The following is a 25,688-nucleotide window of genomic DNA, read 5'->3' on the forward strand; positions in this document are numbered from 1 at the left end:
CAATTGCACATTGGTAAATAATTCAACATAGTTATAGATTGCTGAATTGTTTGTAGTTTCTACAAGGTTAGAATTATTTAGAAATTTAAAAATGTCCCGTCCGAAGAGTGAAACTTTATTTTGTTGCCTATACGCTTTTGTTTATGCATTTCAAAAAACTTCACCATGAAAAAAAATACTATGAAGTGATAAATAATGCTGCATACATAATATCCTTATACATTGTTTCTACCTTGTAAAAATTAAAATTTATTCAAAAATTCAGACTGTCCCGTCCGAAGAGCAAAATGCACACAATACAAAATGTTAAGTAACACCAGAAAATTCATCCAAATTTTAGAAATAAATCACATTTCAGGATAAACTATTGTTGTAATAGCTTTACAATACCCTGCATGGTTTCATAAAGTTACATGTATATCAACTGTATTTTCTTAAATTAATCACTTGCCTGAGGCATTATGAAATGTTCAGTGTTCATCTTGTGAACACAGCTGATATCAGCATTGTTATTGTTGATATTTGAATTTTAGTCCAGACTAATTCAATTGTAAATAATAAAAAAATTTATTGGCTGAAGTAATGAGTTGAACTCTGGGCATTTCAAAACAATTTGGGAACCTGAACCAGGACAAGGACATGCATTTGATTTACAGAACAGAAATATTTAAAAACGTCATCAAAAATAACATCTATGTCCTTCAAAAGGCATTTGCAGACAATCTTTGAGTAAAAGGCGTTTCCACTCACAGTGTAATGACCAGGGATAGATTCTTGTGAATATAAAGGCCATTTCTTTGCCTTATACTGTAGGTTTTTGTCAAATGAATACTAATTGTCATTCTCTTTCTTATTTATAATCTGTGATGAATTGTTGTTACTGCTTTCATATTTTATAACTAGAATTGATCAATGTATTTGTTTGCTCGAACTTCAGATGAAAAAACTTTTGGTGTTCTGATGTGCCACTTTCATGGCTTTGTTGTTATGAAAAATATTTTGAAATTAGAGCAACATTATTGAACTCATAACACAAACAAAATACACGCTCACTCAGAGCTGAGCTCACTCAAAGCTGAGCTCACTCAGAGCTGAGCGTCCCATCCAAAGTTACAAAATATTGCTGAATGACTTAACTATTGTATGGATGATGTCCAGTAACCAACTTAACGAGACAAAGCCACTAACTTTGGACATTATTTTGGTCCTTTTAGTTTACTTGAAACATGTATCATTCAGATTGACCACTTTGGTGTAGCATGGGTGTTGGGCCTGGGCCAAAGTAAAATAACCAATGTGGACATGCTGCGTCAGCCTAGGGCTGACATAGTTTGGTCCCGTCAAGAAGGGGGTTCCGGGCTGACACAAAATTTTGGCCGACGCAAATTCGCTTGTATGGACACTTTGTGTCGGCCTTGGTCCCAGTTGACCAGTTCTCCGCAATGGATCGAAGTTGAACTCGTCATCCTATTCGCACGAAACAAACGACGTCTGAAACTAAAGTTTACACTTATCAAAAGTTTTCAATCCAACTTTATTACCCCATGTATGCAGAACTATATTTTCCCACCAACCTTTCCTCCACAAGTGAGACCATACATGTATGTCATTAGATTCACAGTGCACGTAAGAGACACATCGGTTAACAACGATGTCAAAAATGCCGCGCACTGATTATTTCTCCACCGCCGTCGTACATACCCTACGTTCATCCAATAGATAGTGAAGATCTCTCCGATGATTAAAATATTCAATGAGTTAATCATGTATGGCGTGTAATCAAGGCCAATATTCGAACTCGCAGTTTTCAACTATACAACTCAACATTCGACATTCAAACTCCCCATTTTCAACTACTGGTATACAACTCGACATTCAACATTCAAACTCCCCATTTTCAACTATACAACTCGACATTCAACATTCAAACTCCCCATTTTCAACTATACAACTCAACATTCAACATTCAAACTCCCCATTTTCAACTATACAACTCCACATTTTCAACTTTCGAACTCACAATTTTCAACTATACAACTCCACATTTTCAACTTTCGAACTCCCAATTTTCAACTATACAACTCTACATTTTCAACTTTCGAACTCCCAATTTTCAACTTTCGAACTCCACACATTCAACTTTCGAACTCCACATTTTCAACTATGGAACTCAACATTTTGGATTCGTATTCCCCATTTTCAACTATCGAAGTCATAGGTCCCCCTAGACCACTAGCCAGCGAACACAAGCCAAAATAAGCATACATATAGTCAAATACGACTTTAAAAAATCGTCGGTGTCATTTTACATGAAACTACTTATCACTTTGTTAGGGGGTCCCAAACATATGGTGACCTCGCAGTTAATTTTGGACGACACCGAGTTCGTTAGTGACCACGTCAGTGGTAGTTTGTCTAGGCTGCTACTTGACCTTGACCAGCCCGACAGACGGGGAGATGTGTCACGTAGGTGTGAGAGTCTTGTTAGACTTTTGTCACAGTTAAGTGGCATTGGAATGTGTAGTGAGCGTACTGCAAGCCGCTCAATGTGAAATACATGATGTTGAACATAGTGGTCACGGTGTAATAAAGGGAAAGTGGCTTCACACATCAGCCATCTCGTCTTGTATGTGCTTTGGTGTGTTTAGTGTTAGCTCTGCATTGCAGGGCTGTGTGTTACCGGCGTTATACGGCCTCCCACTACATGTGGTGGGAGGCCGTATAACGCCGGTAACACACAGCCCTGCCATGCAGAGCTAGTTTAGTGTCTGAGTTGTGTTTTGGCTGTAATAGTGTGGAAATTAACAAGCGAGTTGTTAATTTTAAAATAAGCCATGGCGAGCCACGCATGCATGCTCTTGATTAGACGACATGACAGCGACCGAATTAGGCCTAAGTGATGGCGGAGGTCGGCGGTAAATCTTGATAGCATCACAAGTGTTTCTGGTCCATATTTCAAGTTGAAAATGGGGAATACGAATCCAAAATGTTGAGTTCGATAATTGAATATTGAGTTGTAAGCTTATAGTTGAAAATGGGGAGTTTGAATGTTGAATGTTGAGTTGTATAGTTGAAAATGGGGAGTTTGAATGTTGAATGTTGAGTTGTATAGTTGAAAATGGGGAGTTTGAATGTTGAATGTCGAGTTGTATAGTTGAAAATGGGGAGTTTGAATGTTGAATGTCGAGTTGTATAGTTGAAAATGGGGAGTTGAATGTTGAATGTCGAGTTGTACAGTTGAAAATGGGGAGTTTGAATGTTGAATGTCGAGTTGTACAGTTGAAAATGGGGAGTTTGAATGTTGAATGTTGAGTTGTATAGTTGAAAATGGGGAGTTTGAATATTGGCCTTGATTACGCGCCATAGTCATGCACAATGTCCATTAAAGGGTGTGAGTTGAGTTGTAATAACTGCTCTTAGAGCCCATTTCAGTGAATAGAACAACATAGATAATGTTAAAAATAAAATAAACACTAATGTCAAAAGTTGGCAACTTTGTGCCTTTGACATTCATCAGACATCTCATTGTCCCGTCCGAAGAGTTGAGTGTCCCGTCCGAAGAGTATTTGTACCATACATTTCCTGATTGCAGTATAACTTTGTTATGAATACTGAACAGGTTTTTCACTAATTTTTGTTAATACTGCTTGCATTAAAGTTTTTTGACAGTGATTGATTTAGCAAATGTGCATTTTTGTGTTATTGGAACAAATGCAACAACGTGACACTTATATTTCCTGTAGATATATCTTCCTAAAATTGTTACATTATATTCTTATCATAATGAGAAGCTATCTACATTGTCTGAAAAATGGGTTCCAGCCAAGACAGAGATATTCTAATCAAAATCACAATAAAAAATAATTAATTTAGGTTCATTTTCGCTTCTCAATGGAAATTTGTCCCGTCCGAAGAGTTCTTCTACCATCAAATGTTAATACGTGTATTCCTATTCACAAACTATTTAAACTATCTTTTCAATACCCAAAACATGTACCTGAAAGACTAACCTAACTGATTTTATAAGTAGCCAGTTTGTTAACTGTTGTTCATTTTTCATGATTTTGACACCCAATCAGGCACGTTTAGCTTGCAACAGCCCACTATGACATCAATATTTGCACTTGGATATTTTTGGCAGAGAGTGAGCACCTCCCCATGTTCTGTGGACTGAAATACAGTGTGCCATGATTAGTACATGCAACAAAGACTGACGTACAACTTACTCTTTGGGTGCAGCAAACCATTGCCATCAACAAGAATCACCTGTAACAGACAATGCTCAGGTCAGGAAGCATATCTTTCACTCTGATTCACTTATTGCTGGCTATACCAGTACTTACCTTTGTAACAATTTGAAAAGATGTACTTGCTGTTTGATCTAATCAGCGATACAGCCTTTTGTGCCTCAAAAAGATTATTGTGGCCTACATTGCACATACTTATAGAGGAGCTGTGGATATATGTTGGCAATGACTTTGATCAGACAATCAAAAATTGAACTTCAATGTAACTGAAACTTTTCCACTTGAGGAAATATGATACTGGCTGGTAGCCACTCACAAGCAATGATAATTCATATAAACTGAAAATAGATTGGAAACAACTCACCTGGGGTGACACTTCAGGCTTTTTTTTTCTTAACCTATGAACACAATCTGCTAAAAACTCTACCTCTCGGAATGCAAGGAATCCTGGGATATACGGAGCAGTCAACTGGACCATGGTGCAATCTGAATAGACAACCTAGGAATGGACACGTTAATTTACACAATAAGTTTATCATGGCATATGCACTAGTTTGATACGACTATGCAGCAAATCAGATTGGCTCGGTGATCAACTCAAACAATGTCCTGTATAAAGAGCCATAGAGAAGATGTCAAATGAGCACTCATTTTGTGGAAGTACCATTGTTACAAACAAGTACAAGCTGACCATTCCAAACATTTCATCCGTTTATCCAAAATGCTTTGAGAGAGAGAGAGAGAGAGAGAGAGAGAGAGAGAGAGAGAGAGAGAGAGAGAGAGAGAGAGACTGGAAAAGGAATTTGAGTTAGAAGTTGTATATAATGTTACAATATGCTAATGTCATCTGCTTACTATTTATGTTCATAGCCTGTCTCATCCAAACCTAAAACTCATCCCTTGAAAGTGATGGCAAAAAGGAAACATATGAAAGAGCTGTCACCAGTTGTAATACACATTCTACAAGAGAAAGTTCCTTCTAAGATAATCAAATGCATAACTGGTTTATCTTGTTTCTCATCTGTTTCATCACAAAGGCTTGGCTGCACAGAATAATTCTCACCTTCAGCTCTGGATATGAACAAACAATAAGGGAAGCACATGCATTGACATCATCGCCTTTCACAAAAGAAAGATCAACGCCACCAATGTACTCCAAACCATCAAAGTCATCACTACTCTCCCAGGACTCAGAGTTAGCTTTGATCATCTTGCTTTTCAGCTCATTTTGTTCTCTGCAAGAATAAAGAAACATTTTGTTTATGATTGTTAAGACCCCCTCTCAACTGTATTAGCAACTGAGTCTAACACAAGACTGCCTTTTGATGAAGGGGTAGTTAAGCTTTCATATTTCATTATAGACTGAGCACCATCCCTCCACAAAACCCTCCACAAAACGGTCGTTTTGTGGAGGGACCGTGGACTGAGCAATCTCTCAGAGTCCCTGGTTAGCCGTGCAGTTTCTTCACTCTGCCCTACATTAGTATCCTCAACAGTTTGGATAAGGAATCGCAAATGTGTTGGCAAAATGCACCAGTTCATTGAACCAGGTTACAAAAAGATCAAATTCTGGGCAGACGATACCATTACTGCATAGCCGATGAAGGGACATCATAGCCCAATTTCATCATAATGCTCAATACCTTTCATTTCGGTGAACCGATCAAACCTGCACTGATTAGTTGGGCAGAAATTGGGTGAAAAAATTACGCTGCAATCCTTGCAGGCAATGGAAATTCCCCCTTCCAGTAGAGCTACCAAAGATAAAAGCCATTCCAAAAATGGTGGCTACAATAATATTAGTTTTTTCTTGTACAACTTTCACAGAGATATCAGAGTTATAATTTTGAGAGATAACTGATATATAATCCAATATTTCTTTCCATTGTAGTATATTTCTCTGAGGATCAGATAGCAACTCTAAAAGGCTTTCTTTTTTCTGCTTTTTGCTTCCCCCTTCCGGACCTGACTGTCACTTTCCAAGATGTGTATTGCCTAACTCCTGTTCAAAACCTTACCTCTCCCATTTCTCTCTCAACTCCTCAGCTATTAGTGTTTCTGCTCTACTTCCACCACCAGTATCAGGTACGTCCTTGATTTTGCAACCATCACTTGATGCCATAATAAACAATTTATTTGCTTGTAGTCTTACTACTGTGTAATCAATTTGAATGTTTCTATAAGGATTGCTGTATAGTGCTAGATGCGATACCTTCGATGTCACAGGACTAAGCGTGACTGCAAGTATTTGTCAGAGAAATAATGTATATTGCACTTTTAACTGGAGATGTACAGTTCAAACTTCCAAAGCCGGTTTATACGATGTTATTCTTGGATTGGTTTGTTTACATTTCATGTATATGTCGTATAATGAATGTCAGCACTCTCTTTTCCCCTCGGCAAATTACTTCACGATGCTGTCAGCTGTGGGAAAGATACCATGGTATACTTTGTCTGCATGCACACTCTCATCGAGTCCAGCGCATGATGTATACTACACAATTACAATAACGAATGTTTACCTCGGGCTCAGGCTCACAATGTGGATTGCGGTGGTGGGAGGTCCGTCCACAATCACGATCGAATGTGTTTGTTGCCGTCAGTTAATTAGCGAACAACACCACTTTTGGGTTGTTTCATGAGCATATATTAGAGAAGCTAGAGTATGGTACGATAATGTAGTGTTATGAAGATTGCAGAAGAGAAGTTTACGTGTACGGAGATGTTTGACAGTAGAATTCTAACTCTTATGGATGGGCGCAGCCATACGATGCTGAAGTTATTTTCGTATTCGTTTCGTATTCGTTTTCGTATTCGTATTCGTATTCGTATTGGAGTCACTGACAGAAATTGTTATTTTTAGTCCAGGTTTCAGGTATGAAACGTGCAATATACGATATTTACTGAGGTTTAAATATTGTGATAATTTGATTCGTAATTTCATCTGCCAAATTTGGTTAAATTTACATAAATTTGCATTTGTAGATTTTAAAGAATTTTGTTCACTTCATTTATTTGAAAAAAATACTTAAAATCGGTTGGGATCTGGTAAGGCAGCATCTTCGCTTGCCAATGTCTCTTGACCGGGCAGCTGGATGCACCCCGAAATCAGGTGGTCAGTGCCAAGTAATGGGACTCGTGAGAGCGGATGCAAAGGAGCTGCCCTGGACTGTACCATTGTATTGCGAGGAGGGCAGATTTTTGTGAGGCGCTGCAAAACGGGTGACTGTTGAAAGCTATGATGAACGGGGGACTTGTCCAGGACAACCATCTGAATAAAAAAATGTGAAAATTGTTATATCCGGTCATCCTTTTGGACTCACTTTAGAATGATCATATCCATTTACAATTTGTATTTCAAGTATTTTACTTGATTTTGATATGGCTCTACGTAGACCTGAAATAAATTATAATAACAATACAATACAATACTTTACAAAACTCAGGGAGTGCGGTAAGGCAAAAATTACAAAATTGCAAGTTACGACAAAGTTGTACGTGCTGCTACAGGGGAGAAAGAAACAGAAATCAATGACAATAGGTAGTGTATCTTTCAGAGTAAAGATGTGAGCAATAATAACATAAAAACGGACCGACCGATAATTCATGTATTACATTCAATCAGGGCTCAAACTAGCGACCATTTTCAGTCGCATAGGCGACCAAATTTTATGAGATTGCGACTGAATTTTTTTCAAGACATTCTCCATACCGTATACGTGATCAAATACAACATATATTCGCTCAGTGTTCACGGAGCATTGTCCTGAAAGGCCACGACCCCAAAATACGCATTGAATAAGCATGCCGTTGAGCGGAGTTACTCAGAGGTTTGAGCGCGTTCTCTCCACTGCACAGCGCTGCCAATGTGTCTGCTGATGTTATCTTGAATGATCTGTCAAAATATCCCATGAATTTAATGATAAATTTTACTACAATCCAATCAAGTATCAGTATCAGAAGCAGTTTTAGTGCTGTCACATCATTTCAATTGAACCAATCACAATCCAAGCATAAAACGTCATCAAAATATAGCTGACAAGGGAAAACAAGCAACCAGTAACTGCAACATGTTTCATGCGTTCACATGCGTAATGAATATGTGCGTTAGTGGCATGTGACCGGCTAGACCATTTCCGGAAATCGTCCTTTGGAAAGCAGATCAAAGCATCGATTTCATCAAGCTTGTACTGGATTATCCTGTTTCATAAAGGTTTTTGTTTTCAGCTAGATCTCAATAGCAAGCAACTTTGTTGAAATATCATGGCAAATCTGCCGGGTAGCGACTGCAATTATGTAGAACCATGGAGGTAGTAGAGAACAGACCATGGATGGGACTGTGGCGATGACCTCAATGACCCGAGCGAGTTCGATACACGCCACAAGTACCGCTTCGATATCACAGCTAGGATTAAATGCGCATATACGTTTGAGTTTTGTTCTCTTGCCTACAAAATATCTATCGAAAGTTGATAGTTGCTGCATTTCTATTCAGAGTTTTTGTTGAAAAAAGTAGCTATCTACCGGCTAGCGGCTTGATTGGTCCCCAAAATAGTACTGCTGGAAGTTTTGGAGTGACCTGCAGAACGGAGTTGAAGAGCGGGCAAACTGCGTAACACTAAAACTGGATCGCACAGTAACAAATGACGGAAACCGATCGAGCCAGTTGCGACAGCTACTAGACTAGCTGAAGTCTATTTATCATAGAATACAGGTATTTCTCGATATTTCGCGATACAAATTAATTCCATGCACTCTGGTGTATCTTATCATAACGCAAGTTGATCAACATGTTCTGGCAATGACAGTTGACGCAAACGCAAGGAAAGAAAAGAGATGGGCCGTACTGAAATAAAGACTTGACAACAGCTCACACATTAATTTAATCTTTATTAGGGAAACAAATGTACCGATCGGGACATAGGCCTATGATACCATTTTATTCATCTCGTTTTCTTTTATGACGCTTTCCCACATCATATGAGATGATATTTTCTTTGCGACAGCAGTCTAAATATAGAATGTCATCGACTTAGGGGCATGCGATAACGTTGAGTCCTGCATTCACTGTCGTTATGACGATCAATTTCTCAGAGATATCAGTTTAAAACAAGAAAATTACCTTTTAAGTTTACAACTCGTCAAATTGGGCGGGTCAGCTAAATTTCCATTATCGATACTAATGATGTCAACAGAATTGGTTGTTGTGATAGAAGTTACATGTAATACGAAAACGAATACGAATACGAAAACGAAAATGATGTTTGTTTAAAAATCTTTCCTCCAAAGACTACTACTGGCCCACAGGCGCTAATAGCTTGGTAGTCTGCTAAATAGATCGATTTTCGGCTCGATCTATCGATCCCGTGGTCGTATGCCCGCCACTGTAACCTAGTGAGTATTTTGGTTACAATGGCGCGCATATCGACTTCGGGATCGATAGATCGAACCGAAAATCGATCTATTCAACAGACTACCCAGCTAAGGAGTGCCTGTGTACTGGCCGTTTGTTTTTAAAATCTCTCCTCTAATTATAGCAACGATATCTTTCAATCTAGGATATAAAAGATTGGATCTTTTTCAACTTACATTCTCAAATATTGAAGTATTGATATATTGTCATATAAAAAGCACTTTAAGTTCTGTAAAGACAGAACTTTTATATAATACGTACGAAATTTGGACTAAAAATAAAAAATTTTGTCAGTGACTCCAATACGAATACGAATACGAATACGAAAACGAATACGAAAACGAATACGAAAATAACTTCAGCATCGTCGCAGCCATTGACAATTTCGGACATGCGCAAAAACTTATTTACTGTGGCACCTCTAGCGATGTGACAAAAGGTATCAAAGTTGTCTTCATGGCGACGTTTCTTCCTGCCTTGGAGCGTTACCGTGAAATTAAAAGATTGAGGTGAAATGATGAAATTGACATTTAAATGTCAAATTGTAATTAAGCCATATTTTTTCAAAACAAAAATAAGAAAGATTGTCACATACTATACTTTCATGACTAAGTTAAAGGTCCTTGATGGTTACCATTAACAACAAGCCTTTTGCTGCATACCCGTCGACTTGCTGAAGTTTTCGTTGAACTTGCCACAATTTGACGTCGACACAAACGACTTTGAGTACCTTTATAGGCACAGATAACTTCCCTATATTATACTGCAGAGTGTGTATTTAAAATTTGAAAGATGGAAGAAGGAGCAGAGGGCAAGAAGGAAGAAAAGGAAACCGACATCAGAAGGCTACAAACGTATCCGCTTATCAGGGTAATGTCAGCATTTCGAATGTTCTAAATGTCACATCGTAACCGACAAATAATTTCAAAAGCTAGGCATTTCGAGAATCATAACTATTCCATAATGTTTGCAAAGACACCTCAAGGCTACGTGCTTTTGATATCTTTGCAAGATCGTATCCATTCCTTTCTTTAAGTGCGTTTTTGTTATTTCCAAACAATCACCATCTACGTGCCCGGCGTCAGAATGTGACTTTACTATAACTACGTGATGTGAAACAGAAGCAGATTCATCTGCACAAGCAAACAGACGAGTCAGGTGCACGGCAAACAAAGACGTCAGTTATGAATCATGCTTGCATTATAAAACGATTGGACCGCATGAAGGATATGATCTGAAATGCCTAGAAATTCGTTGCATTATGTCAAGTAGACCGTTGGTAACCTTGAGTGACTCTGCCTTGATCAAGCCTGCGCTGAAAGTATTAAGTTGAGGACATTCCTAATTTATCTCACTTGCGTAATTCATTTACACGTGAATAATGTGATTATGGAGCATGCTTCAATTTACAGTTGTATTTTCTATTCAGTTTCAGTATTGCAAGAACCCTTTGCATTGTAATAGCCTGCATACACTTAGCAACGAATTGCCAGCTGGCATTAGAATGGTCTTTAAATTGAGCTACTTAAATTTCCAGGTGTGCTTCAGTCAAGATAGATGAAAAATCATCATAAGTTCAGAATTAACATATTTGTTTGACAATTTGAAAAGAAAAAATGTTAACAAATGGTAGAATTTTCATTTAGAGTGTTATGATTTCGGTAGTATCTGACTAAATCTATTATTTGTCATTGTGTTTAAAACACGGCAATGTCCTAGTTGTTTTGATTTTAACTTTTATTTTCAGTTTTGCAAATGTGTATACTTTAATATTTTAAGATCACAGTTGCAAAATGTTGATATAGTTATTTAGTGTGCATCCAATTGACTCATGAAAAATGTCATCCTTTTGTTGTTACAGCACTCAGACATGAATGATGAGATGCGTACGGAGGCGATGGAGTTGTGTGTGACAGCCTGTGAAAAGTTTGCGAGTAACAACGAGGTAGGTTATCATTGTATCTGAGAAGGTCATGTTCATTTGGAGACAGTAAAAGACATCCCATGTCAGGACTAGGCTATTTCGCTCAATCAGTTATTAGGAAGATTTATAAAGTGTTAACAGAGATAGGACCTGCTTTATTGTTTTATATAAAAAATGTAGGATGTGTGATTCACATTACTGTATAGAAATTTGCAGTTTTATTTTGTTAGATATAAACTAATGCAGCCAACCAATTTTTAGAGGCCATCAGTATCGTACCAAGAATATTACATCAGCCAGACCTTTGCTTTCAATGTTGTTCCCACTGTAATTACTTTGTTAAAATCTGTGATTTGAATTATTGTTGGGTGTTCACAATCATATATGTGCAATTTTTGAGGGGAGAAAGATGATTAGTATATATGCATCCATCCCTACAATGGATGAGTCAACAATCTTCCAGCGAATTCATCTCAAGGCACATGATATCTCAATGTTATGTGCACGGTGTTACTTGTCTAGGGTTAACGATGTGAATGTTCAGCTTAGTTATGCCTGAATGAGTCAATCTGTTGGATTAATTTGCTCAGCAATTGAGAGACTCAAAGGAACACATCAGCTCATTTCCTTTCATTAAATGTAATACAGAAGGGAAATGTACCCTTAGTCATCACCTGACACTCCAGCAAAGATATAAAATTGTATTCCATTATTGTGCCACTGAAAATATATATAAAGATTTACACTAATCTATGATAACATGGCGGTAATGGAAATGCTATTGTGACATCGAGGAGTAGTTTGCTCTCTGATAGTATTAACAGAAAATATGAGTTTTACTGTCGTAGAACATGCCAACTTTATCCTGTTTCACAATTTATTCAAAGAACCATGCTTCTCTTCTATATAAACGAAGAGCTTCCTTAATTAGATGTCATAATTTTCATGGGGCTGTCATGTACAAAGACTGTCATGCTTACTGATCACTGATAAATGGTGAAATCACCATATTGATGTCATACTCCATGGTTTAGAATTAAGACAGACTTTTTTTTCTCACTCTCCATTGCACAGAATGCAGCGAAAATGATTAAAGAGAGCATGGACAAGAAGTTCGGTTCATCCTGGCATGCCATTGTCGGAGAAGGCTACGGCTTTGAGATTACACATGAAGTCAAAAATATCATTTATATGTTCTTTGGCGGTAACCTTGCTATCACAGTCTGGAAATGCTCATAAGGACACGTACAACTGATGCTTTTTGAAAGAGGACTTTGAATATTCATCCAGGGAGGGGCAAGTTTGGTATGGGGAGGGAGGGGAGGGGTTGTCAACACGAAAGTTGATGTGGTCAGACAACAAACTGACAAGCTGACCAAGATGAAGAATTTTCTGTTTACTTCATTTTGGGCAAGTAGAGATAAGACAAGTGCAGTTTTAATGTTTATCAGAAGTCACAGACCATTTTTTTACACTGTATATATAAAAAACAAGCTATTTGCAGCACCTATTTCCTGAAGCAAAACCGATGAAATGTGCGTCTGTCAGAAACTATCATTTGTGAAGTTCCACTTGCCCCTCTGCCCCTTTTCATCTGTACATTTGGTTCAACCCATTACTTTCAATATTGTTGGCAAACTTTCTTTGTATAGAAATGGGCCGACAGGGGTTAAAACTGACTTATTTGAAACATTTAAATTTTTGCTTTCATGACGTAAGGGATTCCAGTGCAGGATGGAAATAACAATTTTATCATTACATTCAAATGTTAGAGCAATATGCTCTCCTGTGATAGACAGAGTTTTCAGTGATAAGAGAGACCATGAAACTGTCATCTTTGAAAAGCAGAATCAAATTAGCCTGTATTCTGGTGTATAGATATTACCCCTCCACAACCACATTATAGTATGAGCCCATTGTATTTATTTATGATGTTAGACCACCAAACACAGAAATAGGGATGTCTGAAAGCAACATACAACAAATGTAATACTGTTAGGTGTATGCTAGCATTTCTAACCTTCACTGCAAACTTCTACACCAGTTTATTTTTTTCGAGAAAAATGCCCTACTTGGCTCTTGCCAATGTGTTTCAAGATGTGGACTAATGGGCTCACCATCAGGGCAACGTTCAGCTTCACAGCACAGTGCTTTTTAATATTCTACAGCCAGGCATAACATGTTGATTTAATGTATTTTCAACCACATTTCAAAGTACCAAAGCAAGAGATAATGTTTTTAACAGCAGCAACATTCTTCGTCTCTATACTGCAGCCATACTATGGCCTTGATGGCATTTCAAGTTTGGTGTATCCCAGGGACAAGCGTTTCACAGTCTGTCTAGGGAGCTAGCCTCACCGTCCTTTCTTGTATTTGTCTTTGTAAGTGTGATCCAATAGATGGACTAGTACGCCTGATTTTTTTGTACATTTTAATTTTTCAAATTATCTTGATCCTTCTTATTAGACTATGTATTATCCTTGTCCTGCCTATGCTGTCATTTGTTGTTTTCAAATTCAAGAACAAATAAATTTATTCAATCATTGGATATCTCATCAATCCTGCAGCTGTGTATACATGTATGTATAGATGGATGGGTGGATGGATGTAGCCTGTAAGTGGTATATATACCGGTACAGTTGGGAGATTTTGCCCCTTGTATTATTACAAAGGGATTTGAAATTCATATAGAGGTTTCGATTCTATGGCTTTCATGAAAATGAACTGTTTCATCATGACCCGTTGGATTTTTTCAGTGAAAATGCATCAACTGACCTGCTGCTGGTAAAAATAGTATAGTTAGTACCTGTGAAAGGTTTTCCCAGGATAATTGTGAGCTACTAATAAATGCTATAAAACTTCTCTGCAAATGAGATTTTATCTTTGCTCGAAACCTGTTTAATTTACTCATTCCATTGTTGCCTGGCTGCCAACAGTTGGGAATGGCCGGCTAACCTACAGGAATCCTACAATCCTGCAGCCCATGAAACACTATGTGTGTAAACCACACCCAGCGATGGTATACCTCGATATTTTGATCACTTCACAACATATGTGCACAGGTGATAGCGAGTGCAAATATGGAGTGACTGGTCAAAATTGAGTGATATACCCGTTGCTGAGGTGGTTTATCGCTATAATATAACAATGTCAAATTCAAATTTTGGCATGAAATGTCTAAAAGGGAATTTTCTCTACCTGGAGAGCTCATGCCTGTTCCAAACATGCCACATAGCGAATATAGCACGGTTATTTTCATGTCTCAACCAATCAGATCACAGTATTTGTGCTATCAATATTCTGGTATGAGACAATGTTTATATATCTAGCAGACGCTTTGTACATATTTTTATGTCTATGCATGTATGCATTTTTATATGGGTATGTATATTATACGTACATGTATGTATAAATGCATGTGTGTTTGTCTGTATAAAACAGGTGTATGTTGTGTATATATGTACAAACATTAAAACACGCCCTCAGCTGACCTAGATGTGAATAACGCATCATTCTTCACGTTATTAAAAGCTGGAAATACTAATCCTGGAGTAAGCACTATGTTATATGGTACCACTAATTTCAAACTCTGTGTAAGTCACACTTATTTGCAAGATTTTACAGTATATGTATACACATGCATATAGTGTCAGGCAGCTGTTTTAACTGATACACACCCCGGTACATTGCGGCATTCCAGACTGTACTCAGCATTGGATGATTCTGTAGAGGATGAAAATCTGCATTTTCTGTCCATGACAATCAAATTGTGGCTCAAGATTGAAAAGTCCTATGAATGAAAAGTGAATGCTGTTCGTGTAGGTGAAATCTTTTGCACAAAGTGGCATGGTCATACCTATTGCGGCAAGCTCTCAATGGCACTCTACAGATGCTCATAAATATTGAGAAATAATAGAAAATTGTATGATAAGAAAGAAAAGCTCAGTAATTTATGGTGTTTTTGTTTTAATGGCAGTTCTCTGGAGACATTCACAATCATGTGGTCAAAGTTGTTTTTTTTACCTCCAAATGATACCAAAAGAGAAGACTTCTCCGTGTATATTGAGCTATGTGGTGATGTACATGTAGCAAGTCTTCGACTGGGGGTGTTGGTGTTAGGTGAAACTTGAAAGTAATCGACAAGGCCTGTGAAATTGGAATTTGTGAAATGAGATTTGTTAATGTATTGACAGATACAAGAAAGCAGAGAGCTCATAGTAACTTACAGGCATATTCAGTAGAGACTCTGACAGTTGCATGTATCTTACATCCTTTTCTTAAAGATTTGTTTGATACAGACATATTTTAGATACGCTTTTTTGTAGACAAGCAAAATTTAAAGTTGTTTTGATCTGATAGACCATTCCAAGAACTGGCTAACAGGGTGTTTCAATAACACTGAACTCAGATTTTTTGCTGTCTGGACACAGACACAGTATTGGGTAGACTACACAAACAAGGAAGGCAAAGGAAAACCCCAGAAATCACAAGTATTAATGAAATATGTGACAGACTGTGTATCAGTTCAGCTGTATTGCTCAACATATGTGTCTGTGTACAAAGTTTGGCTTCCCTTTATCTGCCAAGTGTAAGCTGCACATTGTGTTGTCTTGGGTTAACACAAAATGTGTGTGTGTCTGTGTGTGTATCTGTGTGTGTATCTGTGTGTGTGTGCGTCATCTAGAAAACTTGTGGGCATCATGCAAAGTGCACCCATTAAACGTACTTGCATCTGTCACTTCAGGCCAAAGTGAATAGCTCTGTATATGATATCTAAATGAGCCGTCAACACACCAGCACACAAGCACACACACACACACATGGATGCACTGATAAACTTTTTGAAACATATTTTAATTTTACTTCCAATGCAAAGACATTATCTGCATTCTCACAGATCTTTACCCTTGCAATAGGCTGTAGAAGATTAATATACAAATCTAGAGTTGTAGATGAAAATAATGTTGACAATAACCTATTCTTTAGAATGAATAAACAAAAGATAAAGGGATACTTGTGCAATACAAAATTTTAAATATAAAGTACTGTCATTTTCTTGCACTAAATCTTAATTCTTATATATCATTGTTGTCATAGCAAACATGTATTGGGAAGGGGTGGGTAAATGTGCCACTTGATTACAAACCTTATTACAGAACGATAATTTAATGGGAATTGGTCAGTTAAATGACAATTTTAGTTGGAAAGAAATGTTTCATGAAATGTTTCTTCACATCTATCATAGCTACAAGTTATTGTAAATCACAAAAAAATTGTCTGCCTGGTTATAGTGTGGAGAGGGAGAGGTCAATATCACCAATCCCATCAAATGGCTCTCTTGACATGTAGAAGCAAATCTATCCTATTGTTGGGTAAAGTCTTCTTAAAAATTTCCATACACATTGCATCTACACATTGCTACATGGATATAAAATTGAGGGCAGATATTTGGACACTCAAGTCTTTACAATACTTTGTTTGTCTACCACTTGTTGGGGCACTTTTCAAAGCTGATCGAGTGAGTAAAATTATTATCGTTTTAGTTTTTTGAAAATCGAACATTTAATTTTTTCAAATTTTTCCAATAGCATTATTATAGGGTCTGTGGGATGGCGGCCATTTTTGAATTTCACTAGCGTTGATCGCAATTTCAGGGTTGTTACTAAACATAGCTGCACGCGCGCGCGACTTTCAGACAACGCTGCCTAAAATTCGGACAAACTTTGTTGTTGCAGCTTGTAGTCTGAGCCATAAAATACCACGAACTAGCGTGACTTTTAGTAACCATTGTAACGCTAGCAGGTTTTATTTTCCTCGTTCACGCGGAAAATGCAGACAAATATTTATTTATGCATATTAATGAGGGAGAACAGTGACGTCATTTGCGATCAGTGCTATTGTCTGTAAATGTCAGGTAATGTGCTTCTCCAGTATCAGATTTTTGACTGTCACCCCAAATGTCATCCTTGATTCAGTAAGAGAATGGTTGAAAGTTTCTGTGAGGAAAATTTGCACAAAAGTTTAACTTTCGCTTTTGGGATGTATATTACATTAATCTGAAATGTTCAGTGTTCAACAATGACATCCTAGTATCTTCATTCCAGTGAATTTTCCAAATTTCTTGGTGCTAGCACATCAAAATGAGTACATGTATTTCACATAGGTGTGGGCACAGACAGTGGAGGATTGTGTTTCAAAGTTCACCTTTCTGAACTTTACAACATTAATATAAAGATTACACATGAACTAATGATATCCTCATTCTTTGAACATAAAATGCACTGCAAGGTATCAACATTGTAAAACGTATGTGAAAGTGAAGATAAATTCAAACTTCTCAGAATTGGTCAAAACTGAAAGTCTGAAGGCTCCAATGGCAAAGCTGCTGATACAGTGAATGGATATAACCTTTAACATCTGACCTAGTGGAGCTCACTTGCAAATGAGCTCCCTTAGGTTTTCTGCTAGTCCTGATCCTGTTCATCCATATTCAAACAGAAGTGTTGATTCGCTGTGGAGGAATTTTCATGGAGGACCCGTTTGACATTCTCAAAAAACTGTCTTTTCCTTTCTTCGATGAGATTTCCTTCACCATCAAAGTGATCAACGGGCATGGATATGTACAAATTATCAACAGATGTTATCAATGTGCACTTCTCCATGATATTAAGATAGTCGTCCTCTTTCAGTCTGTTCTGCATCACCGAGATCGTCCTCAGCTTCAGACAACTGCGACAAGCCAGAGACAGCCTATGTCCGAGGTGATCAACTTTGAAGAGCTGGCACCTGTTCAGGGACAGGTGTTCCACCGAGCCTTCTATGTGCCTGATCAGCTTGTAGAGCAGTTCCGGTTCCCGTGACAGATTATTCCGACTGAGGTCAAGTTCTCGGAGCACCCCAATGCGGTCACAAGTACCCAGGTACTCCAGGTCATCATCAGTCAAGGAACACATGCTTAAATCCAGGTATTCAAGACGCTGTTTGATGTTTGAGATCAATTTTTTCAGAGAGCCTCCGATGCGATTATTGCTGAGATCCAGTCTGTTCAAGTAATGAAAGCCAGCAAGGGCGTTTTTGAGGGCGCCTGCAGCCCTCTGAAAAACAGCGCCCTCTTTGGTGAAGTCGAGGAGATTGTAGCTGATTCCTAATGCCTTCAGCTTCTTGAGTTTGACCAAGTCTGGCAAGATATTCAAGAGTCCTGTGCACTGGAGACTGTTCATGGTGATATTAACACCTTGGCAATACTAAAAGTATGAAAAAGTATATTGCAATAAGGGAAAAGAATACCAACCATAGTGCAAAGCTTTCACACACTTCAAAATTTTCATTTTAATGGATCAATTTCTCTTATTCAGAATCACAATTTGGTATCAACAATATCTATGATGGTTGGATAAATGATAAATGTAAGGATGAAACAATAATTTTACCAAATACGCAATTTGACCGCTGCCAGACAAAAAGGATCTTCCAGTATCATCAGTTCTCAGTTTTTCACAAGCTGTTTGCTTGAAAATCTGCCAATACTATACTTTTCTTATGTTGGATTTCACCGAAACAGCAATATCAATAGTAACCACAGTTGTTTTTTATGGTAGCATCCTACTTCATTGGCCAAAACATTAGTTTTTTTGAAAATCCCAGCAAGTACTCATTTTATTTTATATGTATTTTGTCAGCAGCTGTCGTTCAATGATTGTACCTTACTGCATCAAAATAGGTAAAAGTTGTTTTCAAAATTGACATACGACAGGGGTATACCCACTCTCATAATTTCCATATTTTGTGCAATTGTTTTACTCAGATTCCACGTAAGAGCATCAAAGCAGATAAGAATTTTTTTTAAATTGCCATATGAGAGGAGGGTTAACCCCTCTCATATTCTCCCCAGTAAGTACTCACTTTCAACTTTGTGTTTTGAGAAGAAAACATATTTTTGTTCTCAGATTGCAACTACGGGAATCAATATTGATCAATATTTTTTTTCATAAAATTGATATATAACACAGGGAACACAAGGTTTTCATAACTTTCCTGCTGAATCTTTGCCCCACTTTTTTGTGCCTATAAATAAAAAGATATCTACTGAAAACCTTGCTAGATTGAAAGATCCAATGCTCTCAGAGGGGGAGTGTAAGAGCGCCCTCGAGTGACAGATCTTTGTCTCAAACCTTGAGATGATAAAATATATTGGTTATTCCAATACTTACAGACACTAACACGACTCTAAAACAAAAAATTTGATAGTGCACACAAAGTATACGTAGAAACCTGTGGTATTAAATATACGTATATGTATGCTGGATTATGAACTGAATTCGGTCCTATCTCTGACCATTCAAATTCCTTATCCTACCCTTACATTGAAGACAAAGCAACCATAGTTTTAATTTTGATGTGGTACTATACTAAGCTCACTACCTCATGATCAGACCACAGACATATGCATACTCTGGTCAAATTTTCATCCTCTTTCTTCATCAACTATCGTTGCTTGGTGTAAAATGTTTGGGAAATACTTACGTCTGGATCCAAGGACCTGAGAATACCAATCAGCTTCATGAACCCGATGTGCTTAGCAACTAATTTACAGCACTTCATGCTAATGGGAGACACTCTGTGTACGGCCATCGCCACGGTGACAACGTCCACGTTGTCCTGTTCAACTACACAGTCCACATGAAGTATCAGAGGATCTGTTGAAATGAACAAAACAGTGACATCAGCGCTGACTTACAGGAATCAAAACCATCTAATTATTACCCGACTTACTCCACCACAGCTTGGGTAGAGTGACTTTGGAACAGACATGGAAGATAATTGTGCTGTTTCTTTCCTATTGTGAGATTCAAAAGATAGCTTTTCGGAATAGAGAATGGCTGCCATCTAGAATTTCGAAATAATGCCATCATTTTAGATTTCCCGCCATTTTCAAAAACTAATGATGTGACAAAGAAAATAAAGATTACTGCAACAAAATGTTGACCAACGTGTGCTGTGCATTCAGGTAAATGGCATCAGGCTTGTTCCTTTTATGATCACAACATGTATGTACAGGAAATACTGCTTTTTTGTACTTTTCCGTGGGGCACCATTTTATGAGTGCGGCACCCGTTTATTGTTTAACCCGTTAAAACATGTAGGCATGGTCCAAATCTGCGAGCAGTGATACTTCTATCCGGCAAGTCCTTCAATCAGCACATTAACACAAACCAACTGTGGTTTAAAAATAAAATCATGAAAAAATTGGATAAAATTGGCAGCTATTGGGGCTTTAAACAGGAACTTCCCCTATAAAAGCCTGATTATCGTAAATCTATGCAAATGTAAAAAAAGCCACACTACTGATCGGACGTGCAGTGTTTGGTCCCTGAATCCCATAATTTTGCTATGTTTCAGGCGTTCATTGCCACTGAATCTTGCATATGATGTCTGTGAATATAATATAGCGACTAAACTTGAGTCGAAAATAAACTGAAAAAATGTTCCGTAAGTTGTCGGAGAACACGTATGTTTTCAAATGTGTTCCTTGTACCACAATTTGCATATGTCGCAAAAGTGCCCATCATGACTATTCAAATTTCTCATATGGTCAAAGCGATGCTATGAAAATTCAAAAACTCCCGCCCAGTCTATACAAATGGCTACGTCATCAGTAATCCCCCTATTGTGTGCCCATGGTCATGTAACTTCCCATTTAAATCAACTGTCACTCTAAGGAGAAGAACATAGAGATGACGGATACTCTACATAAGTTCTGGACCCAGACAATTATTGGGACACTCTGACAAAAGGTCTGTCATTAATGAAAGATTCCTGGAGAATGACAGACACTATGATACGAGAACACAAGATAGAGCTTTCCGGTTTGGGTTACATCAATGTCCTAGCAATGTTTTTGTTACTTTTACAGTACGCTTCACTTTTAAAATCTCTGGGATGCATTCTTCTGCTGTGAATGAGAAACAAACTCTGAAATAGCTCGTACCTTCAGCAGGTGGTTCGGACAAAGGCTGAAGCCGTATGGCTTTCTCTGCCAAGGTTATGAGTCGGTCCCTGCCTTCAACCTGATCACGCTCCAACAATGGCTTTGCCGCGATCAGGCCAATCACATTTGTCATTCGTTGATCTGAAGGAAAATATGGATAGCGTTCATAAATCGCAGTTTAGTGAATCGCTGTAGGAGTCGATGTTCGCATCTCATAAGTGAGCAATATTTTTGGAATATAACTGGGTAATTAATCATCATGGAAATGGAACACCAAATGATTAAAACATCAACATTTCTTGATGATGGTTTTGTATCAAAATGCATCTTTTGAGAGTACATGTATCAGTGTTGCAGCCAGGAATTTTAAAACAGGGGACACTGTGTCACATTATCGTTATTTTTGGGGACATTTTGCATGTTTAAGGGACAAAATGTGTCAGTTGTCCATCAAATTTTGTATTATTTTATTATAAAGTAGTTTCTCAAAACAAAATACAAGCTACTGGGACCACGTCGATATGCTTTATTTTTTAGCAATTGTAACAGTAGACCGTATCTGCCTCCAATCAGGGTTCAGTGGGACTACCACCAAGTGCAAAGTTTTAGTTACTTTTAATCACAGCTTCGAAAATACGTAAATATAAGCCTCAAAATAATCACAGAAAACAAAGGGCCATCATCAGTAACAGATATTACTAGCAGACTACGCCCACTGAACACAGTCGACTCATGAGTGCGCCCAAGGTGACCCACAGTGCGCAACAATGCAGGACAAGGGGTTCCATTTTGGGGAAATTGTCGCAAGGGTGCATCCTGGCTGCAACACTGCATGTATACTCTTATAAACTTCAATACTAAAGCTCTACTTTTAGTAATTCCCTGAACTTCATTTAATAATAAAGCTTTGATTTGCTACTGATCACATAAGTACACTTTGTCTTGTCTCACAATTAAAAGTCATTTAACTCAAATACTGGGCTACATGTATTTCATGCATTTCCAGCTTAAGTGTGTCCTACTTCCACCCTTGGGCTAATTGGTTCTTGAATGCACTTGAAAATGTCAAAAATGAGCAAATATGAGGGGTAATATGCCTTCCTTTACACACCTAGATCAAAGTCTCGAAGGTCAACAAGTTTAAGTTTCTCGTTTTTCAAATCTCCAATGGTCCTAATGATGATGGACCCTATGCACTTCTCATATTCCCGGAAAGCGTACTTCAGTTTCTGGCGGCACACCGGGTTGTCGGCTGGAAGCAGGTTCTTGAAATTCATCACCCGGAACGGCCAGTTCCACACCAATTCCCTGGACGCCAGCAGATGGCTGCCGAGCACACAAGCCCGCATCAGAGGCTCGTATAATTCAGCCGGCATGAATGTAACTGCATATTCTATGGCCGGCAGATTTCTGACCAAAACTGAAGCGCTGATGTCCAACAAACTCTTTGCATAGTAGGTACATCTGTGGGCACAGCCACAGTGGGTGTTGCCCCTATAGTCTACGTCATCCAAACTCTTCAAGACATTCATGGTTATTACATTTCCTGAAGTTAGCCACACGGATACATCTTCCAAATTAGCTGCTATAAAAGGAATGGGATATTTATTAGTGCCGATACACATGTTAAAATCATACTGTAAAATCAATCATGACCTTAAATTTCTGTATGACAAAAATACAGTTTGGCCATGAGGGGATGGTTATTCCTGATCCTAAAGAGTCACAATACAAAATAACTGTTTTAAACTAAGTTACTCTAATGACTGATCAAGAAAACACAGTAAATGACTGTGTATTGAACCTTTCTCCTGGCAGCACCAGGCCAAAGATTTTCATAAGTTGACGATGTTTTTGCAAGACTTGTAGAAGCTGCAAAATGCAGAAAACACCTTTACCACATGTTATTTTCCAGATAACACTTGGATATTTTATCAAGATTCCTATGACTAAGAGTTAGACCGTTTTCCTATGTTTGTGACAGGAGTACAATTTTTAAGTTTTTGTGGAGTTCTCTGGTTGTGGAAGCTGCGTCCTTGTTATATCTGTGTCACACCATAGATAGCAGTAAGCAAGACTGTCTGTGGTTACTCTGAAATGATAATGAAGCCTTCAAGTCAGTCATGTACAGTTCCTGCAGATTTGAACTCAGCAGATTTTAGCCAATTCTATGGTTACAAAGTAGATTGGTGTCAGCACACCAGAGATAACAAGACCAGTGGTCCAAAGTCCACTTTGTAACTCATACTGAACACTTCAGTTCTGTGTGTGAAAGGGGTCACAATGTCCCACCACAAATAAAGCACGCACTTTTGCGTGTATCACAGTATCCAGGTATTGAGGCATGGGAGACTCAGAATTGTTCTTGAAATTGCCTGTTTGTTCTCAAAAAGGACAAAAAATTCCTCAAAATACCACACTGAACTTCTTTAGTGCCAAAACAGTGATCATCGTCTTGTTCTTTCACTATAAACAGTGATTTCATTTGTTAGGAAACATATTTCCTTTTTGAACCCACTGTGTCCCATGGTTTAAATTTGCAGAGATACTGTGACACCTCTAGCACAGACGTACCATTTCCAAAGCTTGTTTTGTTTAGGCAGTCCCACATGAGCCTCCACCAAAACACAGTCCCTATTAAGGGATTGTGACCAATACAATTGCAACATCAGAGAACAAACCCTAGAAAAAAGACAGTGACCAAAATTTTGATGCGCAAACAACACTGTAGCTGTGGGCCTTTAGCTGTGCTGGTGGTTTACCGACTGGTTTACTGTCTTCTTCCCCTCATGATGGCAGCAAAGAGCCATCAAAGTTAAAATCAGCATATAAGAGACAGAACCATCAGAAAACCATCAGCATAGCTAAGACACTCAGCTAACAACGCTGCTACTTGGGTAGACGGTTAGCAAAATGGACCCCCACTGAATTCAGCTATAGTATAGTGGCATAAGCTGCAAAGTTCGACTTTCCCACACATTGTATATCTCATGCATGTGATAAGCACATTTCGCAAGGGCACTTTAATGCATCTCCAGTGAGACATTGACCCCTGTTAGAACATGGAGCACAATCTGGTGGAGGAACTGTACATCCATGGTTAGGTCTCAAGCGCCTGTCTACCTTATAAACGGTGAACAATTACTAAAGAAAACTCGGGGATAAACAACAACAGGAAGCTACGGCGTTCAGCGGTTAATTTTCACATTTTTCTCAAGATCTCCTGGTCCTACTAATGTATTGTGACGTGTGTCCTCGAAGTGAACAGAGAATATGTGTGGCCATGTTGTTGACAAGCCGTGTACCGTGAAAAATAGTATCTGTTGAGTATTTGAGTACGTTCTTTCGTATTTAGGTGGTACCGGTGAACGTCAACTGCCCGTGTATGCCTTATAAATACCGTGATTATCTCGATGACGACTTCGGACAGCTTCCGCCAGTTGGTGACTCAGCGTCGGTATGGCCGATTGCACTGACCTTGTTCAGTAGGCCAACTTCCTCAAAATGTTAGTTTCCATTATCATCGGCCTTCGAAATGCAAGATAAAAAATTCGGCTCTATTTCGCAGGTTTACAAACATTTAAGCTTACCTAACAACTTAAAACATGATCTTTACATGTTGTTTGAACAGGGCATACTATTACGAGTGCGAGAGATCGAGAGAAAAAACAATCTCGACTGATTTCGTACGCGAAGCTAAATTTTGCATTTAGAACAGTCACCTGACTGATCACATGACACAGGAAGCCAGCGCCCTCGCGAGGAAATATGTGCATATCTACAGAGATGTGCATGCACTGACGATGCTGAAGTTGGACTCAGTTTCGGATTCGGTTTCGGATTCGGTTTCGGATTCGGTTTCGGATTCGAATCACTGAGAATAGTTGTATATTTCCAGCTTATGTTATTATTTTTTCGAAAATATGATAACTACTGATATTTATCTATTTATTTATTTATTTATTTATTATTCGGAAGACCAATAGGAATAAAATCCAATTACAGGCTCCGCTCGACATAAAAAGAAATACAAGCACAATCACACAAAATAAACAATAAAAACAATATATACAATAAAAACAGACAATTGCGATTCACAAACGAGATCATGTATAA

The 25,688-nt window shown here is 38.2% G+C and overlaps 3 protein-coding genes across 9 annotated transcripts in view; 1 reads left to right on the plus strand and 2 right to left on the minus strand.

The window, feature by feature from the left end:
* The window catches only part of LOC139151699 (endonuclease V-like), a 69,505-nt gene extending 62,470 nt beyond the window's left edge, over positions 1–7,035 (minus strand). Inside the window, exons 1-4 of one of the 4 annotated variants that reach the window (XM_070724653.1) lie at positions 6,266–7,033; positions 5,311–5,482; positions 4,612–4,746; positions 4,227–4,266 (exon numbers count right to left, since the gene is read on the minus strand). In XM_070724653.1, coding sequence (XP_070580754.1) covers positions 4,227–4,266; positions 4,612–4,746; positions 5,311–5,482; positions 6,266–6,369 — 451 coding nt within the window. In that variant the 5' untranslated portion in view covers positions 6,370–7,033. Of the gene's footprint in view, positions 1–4,226; positions 4,267–4,611; positions 4,747–5,310; positions 5,483–6,265 lie in introns of all 4 variants that reach the window. The other 3 variants (XM_070724654.1, XM_070724655.1, XM_070724652.1) reach the window with 3 other exon arrangements.
* Positions 7,036–10,287: 3,252 nt separating this feature from the next.
* Positions 10,288–14,132, plus strand: LOC139151700 (dynein axonemal light chain 4-like). The gene is made up of 3 exons (XM_070724656.1): positions 10,288–10,530; positions 11,522–11,605; positions 12,659–14,132. The coding sequence occupies exons 1-3, from the start codon at positions 10,453–10,455 to the stop codon at positions 12,821–12,823; spliced, it is 327 nt and encodes a 108-aa protein (XP_070580757.1). The 5' UTR covers positions 10,288–10,452; the 3' UTR covers positions 12,824–14,132.
* A 2,285-nt stretch (positions 14,133–16,417) lies between these two features.
* Positions 16,418–25,313, minus strand: LOC139151701 (leucine-rich repeat-containing protein 14-like). Of its 4 annotated transcripts, none has more exons than XM_070724658.1 (5): positions 25,163–25,313; positions 22,684–23,157; positions 21,573–21,713; positions 20,108–20,280; positions 16,418–18,828 (listed from the first exon to the last, which is right to left on the minus strand). In XM_070724658.1, exons 2-5 carry the CDS (start codon positions 23,102–23,104, stop codon positions 18,049–18,051), a joined length of 1,515 nt encoding a protein of 504 aa, XP_070580759.1. In that variant the 5' UTR covers positions 23,105–23,157; positions 25,163–25,313; the 3' UTR covers positions 16,418–18,048. The 4 variants fall into 4 exon arrangements, with proteins under 4 accessions (XP_070580759.1, XP_070580758.1, XP_070580762.1 ...); XM_070724657.1 differs by having other exon boundaries at positions 24,973–25,300; XM_070724661.1 differs by having other exon boundaries at positions 22,684–23,154; positions 25,163–25,292.
* Between the last annotated feature and the right edge of the window lie 375 nt (positions 25,314–25,688).

This window comes from Ptychodera flava, chromosome 15 (genome assembly GCF_041260155.1).
Source record: "Ptychodera flava strain L36383 chromosome 15, AS_Pfla_20210202, whole genome shotgun sequence".
Taxonomy (NCBI): Eukaryota; Metazoa; Hemichordata; class Enteropneusta; family Ptychoderidae; genus Ptychodera; species Ptychodera flava.

What these genes read in the sequence shown, in the direction of transcription:
- LOC139151700 (XM_070724656.1), top strand. Translation starts at nt 10,453, where the DNA reads ATGGAAGAAGGAGCAGAGGGCAAGAAGGAAGAAAAGGAAACCGACATC. An exon ending in AAACGTATCCGCTTATCAGG is followed by an intron (nt 10,531 to 11,521) that starts GTAATGTCAGCA and finishes TTGTTGTTACAG; the next exon opens with CACTCAGACATGAATGATGA. An exon ending in AGTTTGCGAGTAACAACGAG is followed by an intron (nt 11,606 to 12,658) that starts GTAGGTTATCAT and finishes TCCATTGCACAG; the next exon opens with AATGCAGCGAAAATGATTAA.
- LOC139151701 (XM_070724658.1), bottom strand. Translation starts at nt 23,104, where the DNA reads ATGAATGTCTTGAAGAGTTTGGATGACGTAGACTATAGGGGCAACACC. An exon ending in GTCCGAACCACCTGCTGAAG is followed by an intron (nt 20,281 to 21,572) that starts GTACGAGCTATT and finishes TCATTTCAACAG; the next exon opens with ATCCTCTGATACTTCATGTG. An exon ending in TCAGGTCCTTGGATCCAGAC is followed by an intron (nt 18,829 to 20,107) that starts GTAAGTATTTCC and finishes TCATACTTTTAG; the next exon opens with TATTGCCAAGGTGTTAATAT.